Source organism: Rhinoderma darwinii, chromosome 6 (assembly GCF_050947455.1).
Source record: "Rhinoderma darwinii isolate aRhiDar2 chromosome 6, aRhiDar2.hap1, whole genome shotgun sequence".
In the NCBI taxonomy this organism is placed as follows: domain Eukaryota; kingdom Metazoa; phylum Chordata; class Amphibia; order Anura; family Rhinodermatidae; genus Rhinoderma; species Rhinoderma darwinii.
This window is the reverse complement of record NC_134692.1, coordinates 85,786,738-85,806,794: the sequence shown is the minus strand read 5'-3', so window position 1 is coordinate 85,806,794 and position 20,057 is coordinate 85,786,738. Positions and strand designations below refer to the sequence as shown.

Below are 20,057 nucleotides of genomic sequence, written 5' to 3'. Positions count from 1 at the left end.
TATGCCAATTCAATGGAATCAAAGGCTTTATCAGCATCCAACGATGCCATTGCCCAATCTGCCTTCATAGCTTCTCTTATCTGTGCAAGTATCTGTACCCTACGGATGTTGTCGGATGTCAGATTGGTCCTCGTGAATTACTTGGGAGATGACTTTATGAAAAAAAACATTTTTTAACTTTACCAACACTGTAATTTCCCTACCAGGGCTTTACTAAAGTCAAATGTTACAAAAGAGATTTCATTAACAAATTTCTTCCAAATTAATACTTGTGGAGAATTTTTGGCCAGCCAACTATTGTCGATACAGTATTTTGCGATATATAATAATTAATTGATAAACATAGTGGTCTGCCAAGCAGAGAGAATTCCCATGGCCCAACACCGTTATTAGCAGACAGTCATAACTTTTTTTTACTTTGTTTTTTAACAAGACTGATGAGGCTTTCATTTTCTAGATTAGTTTCATTAACTCCATGTTTTATGTATTTATTATGAGCAGACAAATACTGTAAAAAAATTACATATATATATTCACACTGTATGTTCACATGGCTTAGCAAAATACGTATGAAAAAAATGAGTTGTTTTCAAGTGAAAACAGCTCCTGATTTTCAGACATTTTTGTAGCAACTCGCGTTTTTCGCAGCATATTTTACGCGCGTTTTTAGAGCAGTTTTTCAATGGAGTCAATGAAAAACTGCTCTAAAAATGTCCCAAGAAATGACCTGCACTTCTTTTTACTCGCCGTATTTTGAAAATAACGCGTAAAATTATGCCTCGTGGGAACAGAACACCGTAAATCCCATTGCAAGCAGTGGGCAGATGTTTGAAGGCGTAATGGTGTTGTTTTTTCAGGCGTAATTCGATGCGTAAATGCCCAGTTTTACGTCTGAAAGCACATCGTGTGAACATACCCTTAGTCGTCTACTCCCTGTCAACCTGGATCGCTTTAAGGGAGAGTAAAGAAGGCTATAAGGCTATATTCACACAAATGGCCATTAGAAATGGATCAACTTTCGGTTTTTCATGGCCATTTTGCATCAGTGTGCCTCAAAATTTTCATACAGTTTCTGGCTGTCAGACCATTTTTAACCGCCGTATGCCATCCGTTTTTCAGGGCCATGAAAAAAACTAATTTCATTTGTCGTTTTTTTTTTCCTTTCCCCTAAATACACCACAGGCCATATGAAGATAATGCACACTGTAAATAGTGCCACAGTGCCAAGAGTAGGTATTGCCACACACCGTGCCCATGTAGATAGTTCCCATATAATGCCACACCCCATGTAGATAGTTCCACACAGAGGCTCCCTCTAGGAGCGGAATCCCCAGGCAGAGCATTGACAACGCACTAGATCGGGGATTCTGTTCCTAGAAGGCACTTCAGTGGCGCTATCTACAGTTTATCAAGGAAAACATGGGAAGCAGCATTGGTATCAGCGACCTTCCCAATCCCTCCATCCTCCTTTGCACTACATTCCTTGGCAGTCTCTGTGTCAGCAATATTTGTGGGACAGGCATAGTTGACATCAGAGATCCCTGCACCAGGTCCGGTGCTCCAGGTCTTCCAACCTGCCTCATGCAAGGTGACCATGGCTACCTACACTCTCCAGGACCATACCTCCACCCTCCATTCTTTCTATTACCTGTATGCTGCCTGAGGAACTCATTCAGACACTAGCACCACCTCTGGTACTCTCTTGGTCCAGGCTATAGCCTCTCGCTCTTTGCTTTTGAGGGCCTTCACCGCCTCTTCCTCTCTCCCTCCTCCTCTCTCAAAGCGGCAGACCTTACCATGGTCCAACTCTCTGCCTCCTCTCTCAACACGACAACACCGCTGGATGACTGACCCGGACACCGCTCATGTCAACTCCACTGCCTCCTCTCTCCGCGTGGACACTACTCCCGGCTGTCAACACGGCAACCCCGCAGTGTGAAAGACGGACACCGCTGACCGGGGCACTGCTCCAGGCACTCTCCGGTCCTCTCACAGATAGAGCCGCTGCCTCCTCCTCGTTCAGCACAGCAACACATCAGGATCCCACGAAAACACAACATAGATAGACGTGGAACTGGTGCCGCTCTCCCTTGCTGCTGCTATCAGGCTGCCAACGTTTATATACGTGACAACTGCACGGAGCATTGGCAGTTGGATCGTATATAGCTGTATGGCTGTCATGAAGGGGTTAAATTATTTAGTCTAAAAGCTACGGATACAGCTATTTCTTCACATGCAAGGCAGCTGACTAATAAGCACTTACCAGAATATAAGATCAAAATCTAATGATGATTAATTTGATGTCCGTTTCAAATGGGCATAAAGCGACAGTGCTCGTTTTGGTATTATTGAGTTTTTTGTGTCTGTACTTTTTCATTTGACACAGCTTTAGTAAACTAAATTAAAAATAAATAAATTCAAAAGTAAATTAAATAACCCTTTTCTATTTTGTCTTGCAGCCAAGTGTCCATTTATGATGGGGACAAATCTGACTGCCGCAAGTTTTGTACCACAGGCATTGATGGTGCAATGACTATTTGGGACTTTAAGGTGAGTTTCAGCAACTGGAGCTTAAAGCCTATCCACAGGATCGGTCATCAGTACATGATTGGTGAGGGTCCGACACCTGGACCCCGCACCAATCAGCCGCTGTGGCTGCCTCCGTGCGTCGGAAATTTTGAACAGTATGCAGTAGTTGGAGCCGGAAGCAGATGGCTCTAGTCACGGAGTAGCAGCCGAGCTGCAGCTCTGCACTTATTCAAGTGAATAGGAGCAGAGCTGCAGTTCTGCAGAACGGACGCTATGCAGTGGTCAGACCCATCTGCTTCCACGGCAAGAAGGGGCACGCTGCTTTTTTTTCCCCACATGAGCGGCTTATAGCCGAACGGGTAAGAAAATTCCTCCGTCTCCCATTGAAAGCAATGGTAAGTGATTTCGGACGTTTTTTGGTGTGGATTCCGACGCGGTTTACGTGACAATCGGCGCCTAAAAACTCTGTGTGAACGGGGCCTATAACTGCAAGGAGCGTTTCTAACTTCTGATCATCATAAAAATTACTTAGTCCAATTCTGAAGACTTTTCTGAAAGGTCACAGCCTTTAAGCTAACAAAGTAACATTATAATGCTGAGGAAATTATTTTCATTTGACCACAGAATTTCAAAGGAGTCACTGGATGTGAGAAGCTGAGGGATTGTTAAATAGGCATTTGGAGGGCATAGCTGTTCTTCCTTGTGTCTTGTTTTGCTGCCACTTGTTTAACCAGATCTCTAAATTTGATCAGTTGGGAAAATCACACAAAAAAACAAAGGATTAATTCGCCTCCATAATCCTAATTTTTATTTGCAATTGCATATGTATAAACTACACTACATCCTCAAATGTAAGGGGTCACACCTCTTAATCATTGAATTCCGGATTTTCTTTTCAGTCCCATTGCCACAAGTGTATTAAATTAAGCACCTAGACACTCAGTCTGCCCTGAGCTCACTGAATTCCATTGTGATACAGTAATACACTGTTGCAACAAGACAGTTCGTGAAATATCTAGGTGGGAAGAAATTTGACGATCAACTGTGAGTGATATTGCAAAGTGGAAGCGTTTAAGAACCACAGCAACTTAGCCACAAAGTGGCAAACACAAGTTACAGAGCAGGGTCGCCGAGTGCTGAAGCGCATAGTTCATAAAAGTTGCAATGCTCTGCTGACTCGATAACTGCACTGTTCCAAATCTCCTCTGCATTAACATCCGTACAAAAAATGTGCGCCAAGTGCTTCATGGCAGGGGTTTTCATGGCCGAACAGTTGCTTGCAATTCTTATATCATAGAGAACCAATTGAGAAATAACACGACCTTTAGGCATAAAAATCAAACACCGCTTTATTGAACAATAAGATAAAAAATATACAAATATGATAAAATGGAGAGTACAACCTTCACAGAAAAAGCAGGAGAAAGAAGATAGCACTGTAGATGCAATTGGTACAAAAGACTGTGTCAAGGTCCTTCATGTAAAACATACAACTATGTAGTTAATCAACGCATCCCAGCACAGGTAATTCGTGGTGGACATAAATAATCCAAGTAATGACGAAGTGTCATGGTACACAGATACAAATACATGATGTGCTAAGCAAATACATATAATCAACCCCTAAGTGGGAAAAACAAATAGAGAAGATTACCAGCACTAGAGGAGGACCGGACCCACATACACCACCGTGCACCCGACGCACGTTTCGACGAAGCTTCGTCAGGGGATGGCATCATGAGCAAAATAACCCCCCCCCCCCCCTTAAATATCCCACCCTTATCCCACTTACCTCCAAACACCAGGTATCAGATTTGTACGGACCAGATGTAAGCCCACATGTAGAAAGAGCCTCCAACCCGGAAAGAGATGCTTAAGACCTATACTGATAGGTCAAAGTAACCTAGAGTGTGATTGGCTAAGGGAGGCCACGCGACTGAATAAGGGGCGGGCACACGGTGTCCCTTGCCAATCACAGGCCAGGATTGTGACTGTATCAAGGGAAGGAAAGACGTAATCAGACTGGCAGAGGCAAAAGCCAATCACATCCTTGACATACCAAACTAATGGGAAAGGAAGACCAGATATCATAAGCAATACATTAACCCCTTAAGGACTGAGCCTGTTTTGGCCTTAAGGACACAGCCTATTTTTTCAAATCTGACATGTGTCACTTTATGTGGTAATAACTCCGGAATGCTTTTACCTATCCAAGCGATTCTGAGATTGTTTTCTCGTGACACATTGGACTTTATGTTACTGGCAAAATTTTCTCGATACATTAAGTATTTAATTGTGAAAAACACCAAAATTTAGCGAAAAATTGCAAAAATTAGCATTTTTCTAAATTTATATGTATCGGCTTGTAAGACAGATAGTAATACCACACAAAATTGTTGCTAATTAACATCACCCATATGTCTACTTTAGATTGGCATCGTTTTTTTAACATCCTTTTATTTTTCTATGACCTCACAAGGCTTAGAACTTTAGCAGCAATTTCTCACATTTTCAAGAAAATGTCAAAAGGCTATTTTTACAGGGGCCAGTTCAGTTGTGAATTGGATTTTAGGGCCTTATATATTAGAAACCCTCGATAAGTCACCCCATTTTAAAAACTTCACCGCTCAAAGTATTCAAAACAGCATTTAGAAAGTTTATTAACCCTTTAGATGTTTCACAGGAATTAAGGCAAAGTAGATGTGAAATGTTCAAATTTCTTTTTTTTTTGCAGAAATTCATTTTTCATCTATTTTTTTTGTAACACAGAAAGTTTTACCAGAAAAACGCAACTCAATATTTATTGCCCAGATTCTGCAGTTTTTAGAAATACCCCACATGTGGCCCTAGTGCACTTATTGACTGAAGCACCGGCCTCAGAAACAAAGGAGCACCTAGAGGATTTTGGGGCCTCCTTTTTATTAGAAAATATTTTAGGCTCCATGTCGGGTCTGAAAGGCTCTTGCGGCGCCAAAACAGTGGAAATCCCCCAAAAGTGACCCCATTTTGGAAACTATACCCCTTGAGGAAATTATCTAGGGGTATAGTTAGCATTTTGACCCCGCAGGTTTATTGCAGAAATTATTGGAAGTAGGCCGTGAAAATGAAAATCTACATTCTTTCAAAGAAAATGTAGGTTTAGCTAATTTTTTCTAATTTCCACAAGGACTAAATGGAGAAAATGCACCACTACTTTTGTAAAGCAATTTCTCCCGAGTAAAACAATACCCCGCATGTGGTCATAAACGGCTGTTTGGACACACGGCGGAGCTTAGAAGGGAAAGAGTGCCATTTGTCTTTTGGAGATCAAATTTAGCAGGAATGGTTTGCGGAGACCACGTCGCATTTGCAAAGCCCCTAAGGGACCAAAACAGTGAAAACACCAAAAAAGTGACTCCATTTAGGAAACTACACCCCTTGAAGAATCCATCTAGGGGTGTAGTGAGCATTTTGAACCCACAGGGGTTTCATAGATTTTATTAGAATTGGGCAGTGAAGATAAAAAAAAAACATTTTTTTCCAATAAGACGTAGCTTTAGCTCAAAATTTTTCATTTTCTCAACAAATAAAGGAATAAAAGAACCCCAACATTTGTAAAGCAACTTCTCTGGAGTACGTCAATACCCAATTTGTGGTCATAAACGGCTGTTTGGGCATACGGCAAGGATCAGAAGAGAAGGAGTGCCATTTGGCTTTTGGAGCACAGATTTTGCTGGATTCTTTTCTTGACACCATGTCACTTTTGCAAAGCTCCTAAGGTACCAGTACAGTGGAAACTCCCCAAAAGTGACTCGATTCACGAAACTACACCCCTTGAGGAATTCATCTAGGGGTGTAGTGAGCATTTTGACCCCACAGGTGTTTCATAGATTTTATTAGAATTGGGCAGTGAAAATAAAAAAAATCCTTTTTCTTCAATAAGACGTAGTTTTAGCTGAAAATGTTTCATATTCTCAACAAATAAATGAAAAAAAGCACCCCAACACTTGTAAAGCAAGTTCTCCTGTGTACGGCAATACCACATATGTGGTCATAAACTGCTGTTTGGGCACAGAGTAGGGCTCAGAAGGGAAGGAGTGCCATTTGGCTTTTGGAGTACAGATTTTGCTGGATTGGTTTCTGGGCGCTATGTCGCATTTTCAAAGTCCCTGTGGGACCAAAACAGTGGAAACCCCCCAGAAGTGACCCCATTTTGGAAACTACACCCCTCAAGGTATTCACCTAGGGCTGTAGTGAGCATATTAACCCCACAGATGATTGGCAGAAATTGGTGTGCACTCGATATTGCAGAGTGAAAATGTTTTTTCAATAGATATGCCAATATGTGGCGCCCAGCTTGTGCCACTGGAGATACACACCCCAAAAATTGTTAAAAGGGTTCTCCCGGGTATGGCGATGCCATATATGTGGAAGTAAACTGCTGTTTGGGCACACTGTAGGGTTCAGAAGGGAGGTAGCGCCATTTGGCTTTTGGAGCGTGGATTTTGCTTGTAGTAGTTTTGTTTGGAGTCTTACTGGTGTTTCCGTTTATAATGTCGGGGTACATGTAAGGCGGGCGGAGTATATAAGGGGCATAGTCAGGTGGTATAGTGGGGTAAAAAAAACCAATAAAATAATCCATAGATGTGTGTTATGCTGTGACACAATCCTTTCTGCACAGGCCGGTGTCGCACTAATAAATGGTCTTTACTTATTCCCCTTTTGGTCCACACTCGGCACCTTTGAAGTTTGGGGAATTTTGCTGGGAAAGTGTTGTCCTGGTATAATACGGGCAACGTCGCTTCCAGCAGATATGTTCCTGGTTCCCTAATTTTAGGGGCCTTGATAATTCGCCACTTGAAACAGAAGAAATGTTCCCCTCGAGCCGGCACAACTACATATTTTTCTTTCCTGATTTATTGGTGCCTTGACTAATTTTATTTTTTCATAGACGTAGTGGTATGACGGATGGTTTGTTGCGGGACGGGCTGTAGTTTTTATTGGTACCATTTAGGGGTACATGCGACATTTTGATCACCTGTTATCCTTTTTTTTTTGGGAGGCCAGGTGACCAAAAAACAGCAATTCTGCCATATTTTTTTAGTTTTTTTTATACAGCGTTCACCACGCATTATAAATTACATGTTACTTTTATTCTGCAGGTCAGTCCGATTCCGGAGATACCTAATTTATAGCACTTTTTATGTTTTACAACTTTTTGCACAATAAAATAACTTTTGTAAAGAGAATGGATTTTTTCTGTCGCTATGTTGTGAGAGCCATAACGGTTTTAATTTTTCGTCGACGGAGCTGTATGAGGGCTTATTTTTAGCGAGACGAGTTATAGTTTTTATAGGCACCATTTTTAGGTACATGCGACTTATTGATCACTTTTTATTAAAATTTTTGGAAGACAAAGTGACCAAAAAATAGCAATTATGTCAGTATTTTTTAGTTTTTTTTTTTACGGCGTTCACTGTGCGGAATAAATAACATAATAATTTTATAGTTCAGGTTGTTACGGTCGCAGCGATACCAAATATGTATGGCTTTATTATTTTTTTCAATAATAAATGACTTGATAAAGGAAAAAGGGCGATTGTGTTTTGTGTTATTATTTGAAACTTTTATTGTATGTTTTACAACTTTTTTATTTTTACTTTTTTTACACTTTTTTTTACACTTTTCTTTAGTCCCACTAGGGGACTTGAAGGTCCAACTGTTTGTTTGATGTTCTAATACATTGCACTACCTATGTAGTGCAATGTATTAGAACTGTCAGTTGTTCACTGACAGCAAGCCGATCAGGCTCCGCCTCCGGGCGGGGCCTAATCGGCTAACGTAATGGCAGATAGGAAGCCATTGTTAGGCATCCTGTTGCCATGGTAGCAGTCGCCAGCCTTGCCATCGCATGGCAAGGCTGCCGATTGCATACAAACCACTTTGATGCAGCGATTGCATTGAATCGCTGCATTGAAGGTGTTAATGGCAGGAATCGGAGCTAGCTCCGGTTGTTGCCGATAGATCGGGGTGTCCGCTGTAACATACAGCGGACACCCACTGCTGATGACGCCGGCTCAGCTTCTGAGCCGGAAGCTGAGCCGGCGCCATCTTGCCGATGGTACCGGAAGCCTCCTGGGCCCCACCGACGACGGGGCATAGGAGGATTCCGTTACAGGCTGATCGAGAGGTAAGCATTAGCCCTCCGATCGCCTTTGCAGCCACCGGCAACCCAGCGATCACGTTGCTGGGGTGCCGATGGCTATAAACTCCTCACATGCTGCGATCTCTATTGAACGCAGCATGTGAGGGGTTAATCGGTCGGATCGGAGGCTAGCTCCGGTCCTGGCCGATACCTTAGGGTGCCAGCTGTAACATACAGCTGTCACCCGGCGGTGATGTCGCTGGCTCAGCTCCTGAGCCAGCTTCATCTCCATCACGTACAGTTACGTGGAGATGCGCGAAAAGGCCATCTCCCATCACGTAACTGTACGTGAAATGGCGCGAAGGGGTTAATAAAGGCACATTGCTAAGCGTCGGAAGGAGTGGTGTAAAGCGGGCTGCTACTGGACACTGGAGCATATGTTCTGTGTAGTGATGAATCGCGCGTCTCTATCTGGCAGTGATGGACGAGTCAGGATTGGCGAATGCCAGGAGAACGTTACTTGCCTGAATTCATTGAGCCAAATGTAAAGTTTGGTGGAGAAGAGATATTCCTATGGGGTGATTTTTTCAGGGGTTAGCCTATGCCCTTGGTTTGAGCATACCAAGACATTTTGGACAAATGCTTCCAACTTTGTGGGAACAGTTTGGGTAAGGCCCTTTTCTGTTCCAGCATGACTGTGCCCACAGAGCCATCACCCCCATCGAATACTTTTGGGATGAACTAGGACGGAAATTGTGTCTATATCTTCGCAAATTCTCTTCTGGATGAATGGGCAAAAATTCCTACAGACACTCTCTAAAATCTTGTAGAAAGACTTCCCAGAAGAGTGGAAGTTATTTTAGATACAAAAGCAGGACCAACTCCATATTAATGCATATGGATTTAAATGGGATGTCATAAAATCTCCTCTAGATCTAATGTGCAGGTATCCCAATACTTTTGTCCATATAGTTTGTTTGTGTAACCTATAAAAATGAACTATCAGCTCTCCTTATATGTCTGTTTTAGTAAATACTTTTATTCCACATGTAATAACTATGTTGGAAGATCTTTTCTTAGAACTCTGCTTTATGCTGTTCTTCTGTTAGTCCTCCTGGAAACGTATGAATAAATTGACAATTGCACATTACCGTTTCCCTTGTCCGTAAGTTGTGTTCCTAAACAATCTGAGACTGTCGGCACTGATGGGAATGTGCTAGGGCATTTAGGGACACAGAAGAGCTGACAGGTCCACTTTAATGTTAGTGGGACATAGTAGTTACCGTTGTCATTCATTGTTAGAATTTGTTCGTTATAAATTGTTGGTAAAATGTTAAGTCACTAATTGTCTTGTATTTGTATTCAAACTTATAGACCCTGGAGTCTTACATTCAAGGCCTAAGAATTATGTAGTTGAAGAACAACTTCCATTAAAAAGACATGAACAAGCAGTGGGATCTCCAATAACAAGAAATGGGAACTGGATTTAAATCTGTGGTGACCCTTCTAGCATTGATTGGAAAAAGTGTTTTCTATTATTCCAAATGTAACTAGTGTATTTCTTTAAAATATATTGCCATTTACTTTATATTTGAGACCTACTACTTGTTTGTTACTGAAAAAGATTGATACAAATTAAAGTGAGATATGTTATTGATTTCCTGTAGTTTATTCATGCATTTAAAGTAGCATAAAACTGATACATTTATTTCTAAAATCATGCCTGGATCAATAATGATTCTACACGAGGGTGTAGCCTGACTGCTAATGTCATCGGCCGCATAGTGTTAGAGCTTTGTTCTCTTTCGTCTTCTATAAGCGTCTCAAGTCATCTTTCCGGTCTTAGGAGGTCCAGATCTAATACTTGCCTCATCATAGCTCGGGACAGACCCACAAAACACAGGGTTTTTTTTGTCAGCGGCCCCTCGCGCTCCACTACAGCTTCGCAGGTACAATGCTCACCGCCTGTACTCTCCCCGGCATCCATCAGTGATAGAGCATCCGAACGGTCTGGCGCAGAATACGGAGGTGATGCTGCTGATTTACCAAAAAAGACTATGCAAATACTATTGACTTCACTCTGGTCCTTCCTGAAATAGGACTTTAAGTCTATGCTAAGGCAATTCAAACATGATATTTCATGTCTGGGAGAGCGCACGGCGAATATGTAATTTAACATGGCGGAGTATGCGTTGTCCCATAATAATTTGAAATCTAAAAACCTTCATTCCTCATTTCCACTTCCAAGTTTTTTGGGTTTTTTTAAGTAAAGGATGCCTTTCTACAACAACTGAGGCACAAAGAACTGTAGGGACATTTAATCTGCCGCGACACTTGCCAGTACAAAGACTTTCTGGGACAATGATGCTGCCTATAAATGGGGATATCCTGTGAAGTTAATTGTTCACAGGGCTAAGGTTTCTTATATCTGTCATACTCTGGAACAAGCTACAGACCTGCGTAAATTTTACCTGCTACCAGGGAATGCTACTTTTCTTCATTCAAATGCTACTACTCACTTCAAGATTGATCTAGAATGGTCTACAGTCTGATCGTACTAGCACAACAGTCTGGAGACTGATGGAGGTATTCGTGGACATCACTACTTGTTAGAGACTGACACTTTCTCACGGCTTTCTTCTTACCTACTCTTGAGAGTTATATTTGTCATTGCACGTAGGCCTTTGCATAGTTACTGATTAGTCTGTTACTATTGGTTACTGGTTTACATTATATTTTTTTTAAAACCGTTTTATGAAATTTTTTAACATATATATTGACAGAGGCATAACAATATATCTGGGGACACACGCCCTTCATTACAAAACATTCAACTCGATGTGCATTTTTTCAAGGCTCTCAAGACCATATAATAAACATGTCAGACTATGCTAGTCAGATATAACAAAAAGAAACATTAAAAGACTTTGCAGTCTAAGTCAATAGTGCCCTCTTCATCCCCACTATAAGGCTGGGTTCACACGACCATGTTACGTCCGTAATGTACGGAACGTATTTCGGTCGCAAGACCCGGACCGAACACAGTGCAGGGAGCCGGGCTCCTAGCATCATAGTGATGTCCGACGCTAGGAGTCCCTGCCTCTGCGTGGAACTACTGTCCCGTACTGTAATCATGATTACAGTACGGGACAGTTGTCCTGCAGCGAGGCAGGGACTCCTAGCATCGGACATCACTATGATGCTAGGAGCCCGGCTCCCTGCACTGTGTTTGGTCCGGGTCTTCCGGCCGAAATACGTTCCGTACATTACGGACGTAACATGGTTGTGTGAACCCAGCCTAAACCTCGCGATTCCTGTTCCAGAAAAACTCTTTTTCAGCCCTTTCCCCCCATCTTATTCTAGTCCACTTTTTCAATCCGCCCCAAAGAACCCTTTAGATTTTCCAAAAGATATCACTTTGTCAAGATTAGACTTTGGGTAGCGAGACAGTCAGTCTGGCTTGAGTGTTGTAGATGGCAGATTGAATGCATATATTGCTTTGTGCATTAGTCGAAAGTGCATGTCTCTCCATTTATCATTGACTGCTCTCCTTACCATTTTCCAACCCCTAATTATCTTATCTTCCAAGTCTGGGTCCTCTAACTGGCGTGCCCACGCCTGGAAAAATTGTGCAGGTGGTTTAGCAAGTAAGTGTTCTCGGTCTCCCATATATTATAGATATGGACAAACCGGATGTACTGGAAAAAGCATTTTGTCAATTTTATTTGGCTGAAATGCACTTCAAACATCTCTCAACTCATCCGTAATGTATTTTTTATTTGAGCAAATGGAATAGCCTGAAAGGGGTGTAATTGTATTTTGTTATTAATTCCTCCCTATTATACCACCAAGGCTTTGATTTCATGTAGAAGGTGTGCTATTTAATTGATACCTTTATCATGCCACTCGCTGAACAATTTGTTTTTCCTTGGGGAAAGGCTGGAAAAGACCAAAGTGGTAAATGTTTCAATATTCCTATTGTCAGTTTGAAGTGTTTACGAACTGATCTCCATGATAAAAGTGTCTCTTCATATCAATGTTTTTTTAAATGTGGGGAGGCAATTGTCCGACTTTCTAATGTAAAAGAGCAGTCAGATCCCAAGGATCCGCAAATTTATTTTCGAACTCCTAGTCAGAATAAAAACGACTTTGTTTTACCCAATCAAATATGTGTCTTGCATTGCAAGCTAAATTTTAACCTCGTATGGTTGGCACAGCTATTCCCCCATTATCTTTTGGTCGCCATCATCTTATGTAAATGAATGGGAGGACGTCTTCCCTGCGACAGAAAATGTGTCACCATCTCATCAAGTTTCATTACATCTGAATGCTTCAATAGCAGGGGCAATGTCTGTAAGGGATAAAATAGCCAGGAGACACTCGTCGTTTTGAGAAGATGATTTCTTCCCAATAGGGATAGTGGCAAATTGTTCCATCTAGCCAGCTACTGCTGCATCTTTTGAATTAAGGGGTGGTAATTTAACCTATATAACGAGTCAGAAGTGTGACCCACTCTGATAACTAAATATTTTATCGATAGTTGTGCCAAGGGAATGCATTGAATATTATCTCGCCTCTCCCGGGTTGCGGTAGTGTGACCTAATTTCAAAATGTCACATTTTCCAACCAGTAAAACCAGAGAATCTACCAAATCCCTCAATCATCGCCAGCACCCCCTGACAAGTCTCTGTCAGGATGTGCCATAAAAATAACTTTATCATTAAATAAAGCTGTATGCAGCTGAGTAGGTGGCCTTCCTTCGCCTATATCTATTCCCTGAAAAACCCCTCCTAAGTTAAGGAACTCTCGCTAATGGCTCTAAAGCTAAATTAACCCCTTCAGGACCCAGCCTGTTTTGGCCTTCCGGATACAGCCGATTTTTTCAAATCGGACGTGTTACTTTGGTAATAACATTGGAATGCTTTTTACCTATCCAAGCGAATTCTGAGATTGTTTTCTCGTGACATGTTGTACTTTGTTAGTAAAAAAATTTGGTCGATAATTTCGGTGTTTATTTCTAAAAAAAACACCAAAATGTAGAAAAAATTTGCAAAAATTAGCATTTTTCTAAATTTAAATTTATCTGCTTGTAAAACAGATAGTAATACCATGCAAAATAGTTACTAGTTAACGTTTCCCATGTGTCTACTTTATGTTTGCATCGTTATTTGAACGTTCTTTTATTTTTCTAGGATGTTACAAGGCTTAGAATTTTAGCAGTAATTTCTCATATTTTAAAGAAAATTTCAAAAGGCCATTTTTTCAGGGACCAGTTCAGTTCTGAAGTGGCTTTGAGGGCCTTATATATTAGAAAATCCCCAGAAGTCACCCTATTTTGAAAACTGCACCCCTCAAAGTATTCGAATCAGCATTCACAAAGTGTTTTAACCCTTTAGGCGTTTCACAGGAATTAAAGCAAAGTAGAGGTGAAATTTACTAATTATATTTTTTTTGTCGGAATTCATTTCTAATACATGTTTTTTTTGTAACACAGAAGGTTTTACCTGAGAAATTCAACTCCATATTTTATTGCCCAGATTCCTCAGTTTTTATAAATATTCCACTTGTGGCCCCAGTGCACTAATGGACTGACACACAGCCCTCAGAAGCAAAGGAGCACCCAGTGGATTTTGGGCCTCCTTTTTAAAAAAATATATATTTTAGACACTTTGTCAGGTTTGAAGAGGTCTTGTGGTGCCAAAACAATGGAAACACCCCAAAAGTGACCCCATTTTGGAAACTAAACCTCTCAAGGAATTTATCTTGGCGTATAGTTAGCATTTTGACAACACAAGTTTTTCGCTCAATATATTGGAATTAGTCTGTAAAAATTAAAATCTACTGTTTTTCTGAAAAAACATAGACATTTTTAATATTTACAAGGAATAACGAAGAAAATGCACCCCAAAATTTGTAAAAAATGTCTCCCGATTACAGCAATACCCCATATGTGGTAATAAACTGCTGATTGGACCCACAGCAGGGCTCAGAAGGAAAGGAGCGCCATTTGGATTTTGGAGCATGGATTTTGCTGGATTGGTTTTCAGTGCCATGTCGCGTTTGCAATGACCTGGAGGGACCAAAACACGGGAAACCCCCCAAAAGTGACCCCATTTTGGAGACACCCCTCAAGGAATTTTTCTAGGGGTATAGTGAGCATTTAGACCCCACAGGTCTTTTGCAGAATTTATTAGAATTAGGCCGCGAAAATGAATATCACAATTTTTTTCCACTAAAATTTCACATTTTCTCATTTTCACAAGGGATAAAGGAGAAAAAAACCAAACAATTTTTGTAAAGCAATTTCTCCTGAGTACGGAAATACCCCACATGGGGTCATATATTTTTTTTATTAGAAATGAATTAACCCTTTCAGAACTGATCCATCTTGCTTTCTTATTTTCGTTATTCACTACCCACGTTCTTAGAGCCATAACTTTATTCTTTTCCCGTCAATAGAGTGGTGTGAGGGCTTATTTTTTATGGGAGGACCTATAGTTTCTATTGACACAATTTAAAGTGCCATAAAATGTACTGGGAAACTGAAAAACAATTATTTGCGGGCTGATATAGGAAAAAAATCTGATTATGATTTTGGGGTTTTCGTTTTTACAGCTTTCGCCGTGCGGTAAAAACGAAAACTTTACTTTTATTCTGCGGCTCAATACAATTACGGTGATACCAAATTTATATTGTTTTTTTTTAATATATATTATACTACTTTTACAAAGAAAAATCTAATTGTTAAAATAAACATTGTTTTGTTTCACCACATTCTGAGAGCCGTAACACTTTTATTTTTCGGTTGATTGAGCAGTGGGAGGTATTATTTTGTGGGAGACGAGCTGTAGTTTTTATTGGTACCTTTTTTTTGGTACATAAAAAGTGATCCAAAAGTTGTATTTCATTTTTTTTTTAGAGCTAAAATGACAAACAGCGATTTTGGCAGTTTAAATTATTTAAGTTTTTTACGGTGTTCACCGTGCGAGTTAAATAATGGTATATTGTAATAGTTCGGCCTTTTACGGACGTAGCGATACCAATTTTGTTTATTTTTTTTACATTACTTTAGAAGAAAAATGGGAAAAGTATTTTTTTTTTTACTTTAAAAATTTTTCTTTCTCACTACTAATAACTTTAATTCTTCTACACATTTTATTAGTCCCCTTAGGGGACTTCAACCAGCAATCATTGGATCACTGGTACAATATACTGCTTCTGTAACCGCACGATCACTGTTCCTGTCCGTTAGTCCTGGGTGTCAGCTGTAATGCACAGCTGACACACGCAGCGTATGGAGCGGGCTCAGCACGTGAGCCCGCTCCATACATCAACCCCCGCACTATGACGTGCTATTAAGCCATAGTGCGCAAAGGGGTTAATGCATAGCGGATGGTGTGAAAATTGCAATTTTCCGCTGATATGCCATTTTAGTGCATAATATGTTGTGCCCAGTTTGTGCCACTGAAGACAAATACCTCATAAAACGTTCTCTCGGGTATGGCGATGCCATATATGTGGGCGCAAACTGCTGTTTGGGCACGCTGCTGGGCTCAGAAGGGAGGGACGCTATTTTGCTTTTGGAGTGCAGATTTTGCTTGGTGGTAGTTCTGTTTTGCTGGTATTTAAATTTATAATGTGGGGGCATAGGTAATATGTGTGCAGTACATCAGGGCATAATGAGAGGCTATAATAATGCGGTAAATAAATAATAATTCATAGATATCTGGCCAGTGTTGCACTGATAAATGGCGCCCGATCTTATCCGCTTTTTGAACCCTCTGAACATTTTGCAGCTCCATATTCTGAGAGCCGGAACTTTTTTATTTTTTCACCACTGGAGCTGTGTGAAGGCTTATTTGTTGCGGGACAATCTGTAGTTTTCATTGGTAACATTTTGGGGTACATGCGTTTTTTTTTTTGATCACTTTTTATTCCATTTTTTTGCAAGCCGGGTGACCAAAAACAAGCAATTCTGACAATGTTTTTTAGTTTATTTTTTGCAGCGTTCACCGTCTGCTATAAATGACCATTTTACTTTATTTTGCGGGACGGTACGATTACGGCGATACCATATGTATATAGGTTTTTTTTAAGTTTTGCAGTGTTTGCGCAATAAAATCACTTTTTTATAAAATAATTTATTTTCTGTGTCACCATATTCTGAGAGCTGTAAGTTTTTTATTTTTTAGTAAAAAAAAGCTGTGTAAGGGCTTGTTTTTTGCGGGACGGGTTGTAGTTTTTATCGGAGCTATTTTTGGGTACTTGCGACTTTTTGATCACTTTTTATTCACTTTTTTGGGAGGGGTGGTGACCAAAAAATAGCGATCCTGGTGTAGTTTTTTATTGATTTTTTTTTTTTGGGGTGTTCATCGTGCGGGAAAAATAACATTCTAGTTTGGGTTGTTACGAACGCGGCGATACCAAATATGTGTACTTTTTTTAATGTGTTAATTTTTTTCCTATAATGAAAGTCTTATAGGAAAAAAAAGCATAATTTGTTTTTATAACTTAACTTTTATTTTTACACTTTTTAAAAAAAAACATTTTTAGTACTTTATTTAAACTTTCTTTACTTGTCCCACTAGGGGACATTTAGACTTGCAGCTTTGATCGCTGCTAGAATACATTACACTACCTACGTAGTGTAATGTGTTCTAACTGTCATTGTGACGTGACAGTCACACTGACAGGAAGCCTCGGAGGACCGGCCGGAGTCTGCTTCTCCAAGGCTTCCGTACATGGCAACCCGGAGGTCATTGTCTGGCCTCCGATTGACACGACAAGCATCGGCAGCCGCCACAATCACTTCGTAGGGGCTGCGGATGTGCTTCAAACCCCTTAAATGCGGCGAATGCAATCTGTCGCTGCATTTATGGGGTTAATTGCCAAAATCTGCGGCGATGGTCCGCTGACCGGCAAGACTGGAGTGTCAGCTGTCGGGGACAGCTGACCTCCCGGTTTCCGGACACTGTCCGTTAAGACAGTGTACGCCGGGAACTACTCAGCAACTGTACGTCCTGATGTGGGAAGCAAGCCCTCTGCAGGACATACAGTTGCGGCGCAGCGCGTGAAGAGGTTAAAGAGCAGTAGTGAAAGCGGACATCCCTGTCTCATTCCCTTGTACAGTGGAAATGTTGCAGAACGAAAACCTGCTGTATATGTTCTGGAGATTTGGTTTCGTTATAAAACCTCAAGAATGCTACGGAAACACTCCTGAATACCTATTGAATCCAATACCCGCTAGCCACCCCCATCGCATGCTATCAAAAACTATTTGGACATCGAGGGTGACCAGGGAATGGTTTAATCACTTTACTACACCACTTTCCACAACATCCACAGCCAACAAGACCTATCTTATGTTTGTTACTGCAGAGTGTCCTTCCACAAATCACAAGTGCGCCAGTGTCACTAAATCTAGAAGAAGTTTGGCTAATCTACTAGCCAAGAGTTTTGATATAAATTCAATATCCTGATTTTTCAGGGCTATGGGGTGGTATGAAACCAGATCATTATCCCTTTTTCCTTCCTTCGGCAATAGTTTAATATATGCCACGTTAGCATTAGGCAAGAGTGATTTACCTGCCAGCAATTTATTTCACAAGCACTACAGGGTTGTTGTGATTTGAACTTGTAATGCCTTGTTAAAATTCCCAGAAGAAACCGTCTGGTCCCAGAGATTTGCCATTAGGCAAAGTCTTGATTACAGTCTGTATCTCTTCTGGTAGTGACTTGCGCATTTAATGAAGCTAGACCCTCTGCTGTGAGTGTGGGATGGTTACTTAAAAAAATCCCCATCCCCCTCAAAATCACTATAGAAGGCTGCGTAGTATTTCTGTAGTATCTTGTTAAGGCTGGGTTCACACAACCTATTTTCAGGCGTAAACGAGGCGTATTATGCCTCGATTTACACCTGAAAATACGGCTCCAATACGTCGGCAAACATCTGCCCATTCATTTGAATAGGTTTGCTGACGTACTGTGCCGACGACCTGTAATTTACGCGTCGTCGTTTGACAGCTGTCAAACGACGACGCGTAAAATTACTGCCTCGTCAAAGAAGTGCAGGACACTTTGGACGTAATTTGAGCCGTTTTTCATTGAATTCAATGAAGAACAGTTCTAAATTACATCCATCAATGACGCCTCGCAAAATGCGAGTAGGAGCAATTACGTCTGAAATGACGGAGCTGTTTTCTCCTGAAAACAGCTCTGTGATTTCAGCCATAATGGTAGTTAACGTGTGCACATACCCTAATTGTTTTAGGGTCGGATGTATGTATTCCGGCCTTATCACTCGTTTTAGAAATCAAATTAAAAGGTTGTCTTCCCTTCGCTAAGTTCGCCAATAATTTTCTTGCCTTGTCCCCGAATTTATAGAAATCCATCTCTAGCTGCGAATGTATAAAAAGTTCTCTCCGTTCAGCCCACACGTCAAAGTCCCTTTTGGAGGAGACCCACATCTCTTTGTTATGTTTATGTTAAGTCTGCTTCAGAAGGAAGTTGGTACATGCCCGTCCAAGAGTTTTACTTGTTCTAGCATGTTGATCCTGAGCAAACTTTTGAAGTGCCTGTACATGAGAACAATCTACCTCGCAATACTGCCTTTGCAGTTTCTCAGAATAGTTGTGGATTGTTCATTATCTTGCATGAATTCCGTCCACCATCCGCAGAGCAATAAAACAAAGTTTTCATCTTTTAACCCATTAGTGACCAGCCTATTTTAGGCCCTAATGACCAAGCTATTTTTTTCGTTTTTCTATAGTCGCATTCAAAGAGCTATAACTTTTTTATTTTTCCATCGACATAGCTGTATGAGGACTTGTTTTTTTGCGGGATTAGTTGTACTTTTTAATGGCACCATTTTAGGGTACATATAATTTTGTGATTAACTTTAATTAACTTTTTTTGGGGGTATTAGAAAAAAACCCGGAAATTCCACGATTGTTCTATGCGTTTTAAATTGACGCCGTTCACTGTGTGGCGTAAATAACACATTACCTTTATTCTATGGGTCGGTACGTTTATGACGATACCACATATGAAGAGGTTTATGTTTTATGACTTTTGCACAATAAAAACACTTTTGAATAAAATTATATGTTTTTGCATTGTCGCTTTCCAAGAGCCGTAATTTTTTTTTTTTCCGTCAATGTTGTGACTTTTTGGGCTTTTTTTTAGCGGGGCGAGACGTAGTTTTGATGGGTACTTTTTTGGGGTACATGGGACTTATTGGTTCATTTTTATTATGACTTTTTTGAGGGGCAATGGAAAAAAATAACAATTTCGCCATTGTTTTTTGCGGGCTTTTTTTTACGGTGTTCACATTGCGGTTTAAATTACATATTAACTTACCATATATGTGTACTTTTATTTATTTTTTACACTTTTACTAAATAAA

At 40.6% G+C, this 20,057-nt stretch overlaps 1 protein-coding gene across 5 annotated transcripts in view; it reads left to right on the top strand.

Annotated features, from left to right (window-relative positions):
- Positions 1–10,310, top strand: part of ARPC1A (actin related protein 2/3 complex subunit 1A) — a 191,125-nt gene extending 180,815 nt beyond the window's left edge. For all 5 annotated transcript variants that reach the window (XM_075830005.1, XM_075830006.1, XM_075830007.1 and 2 more), the window contains 2 exons: positions 2,460–2,550; positions 10,028–10,310. In XM_075830005.1, coding sequence (XP_075686120.1) covers positions 2,460–2,550; positions 10,028–10,066 — 130 coding nt within the window. In that variant the 3' untranslated portion in view covers positions 10,067–10,310. The remainder of the gene's footprint in view (positions 1–2,459; positions 2,551–10,027) is intronic.
- The last annotated feature ends 9,747 nt before the right edge of the window (positions 10,311–20,057 follow it).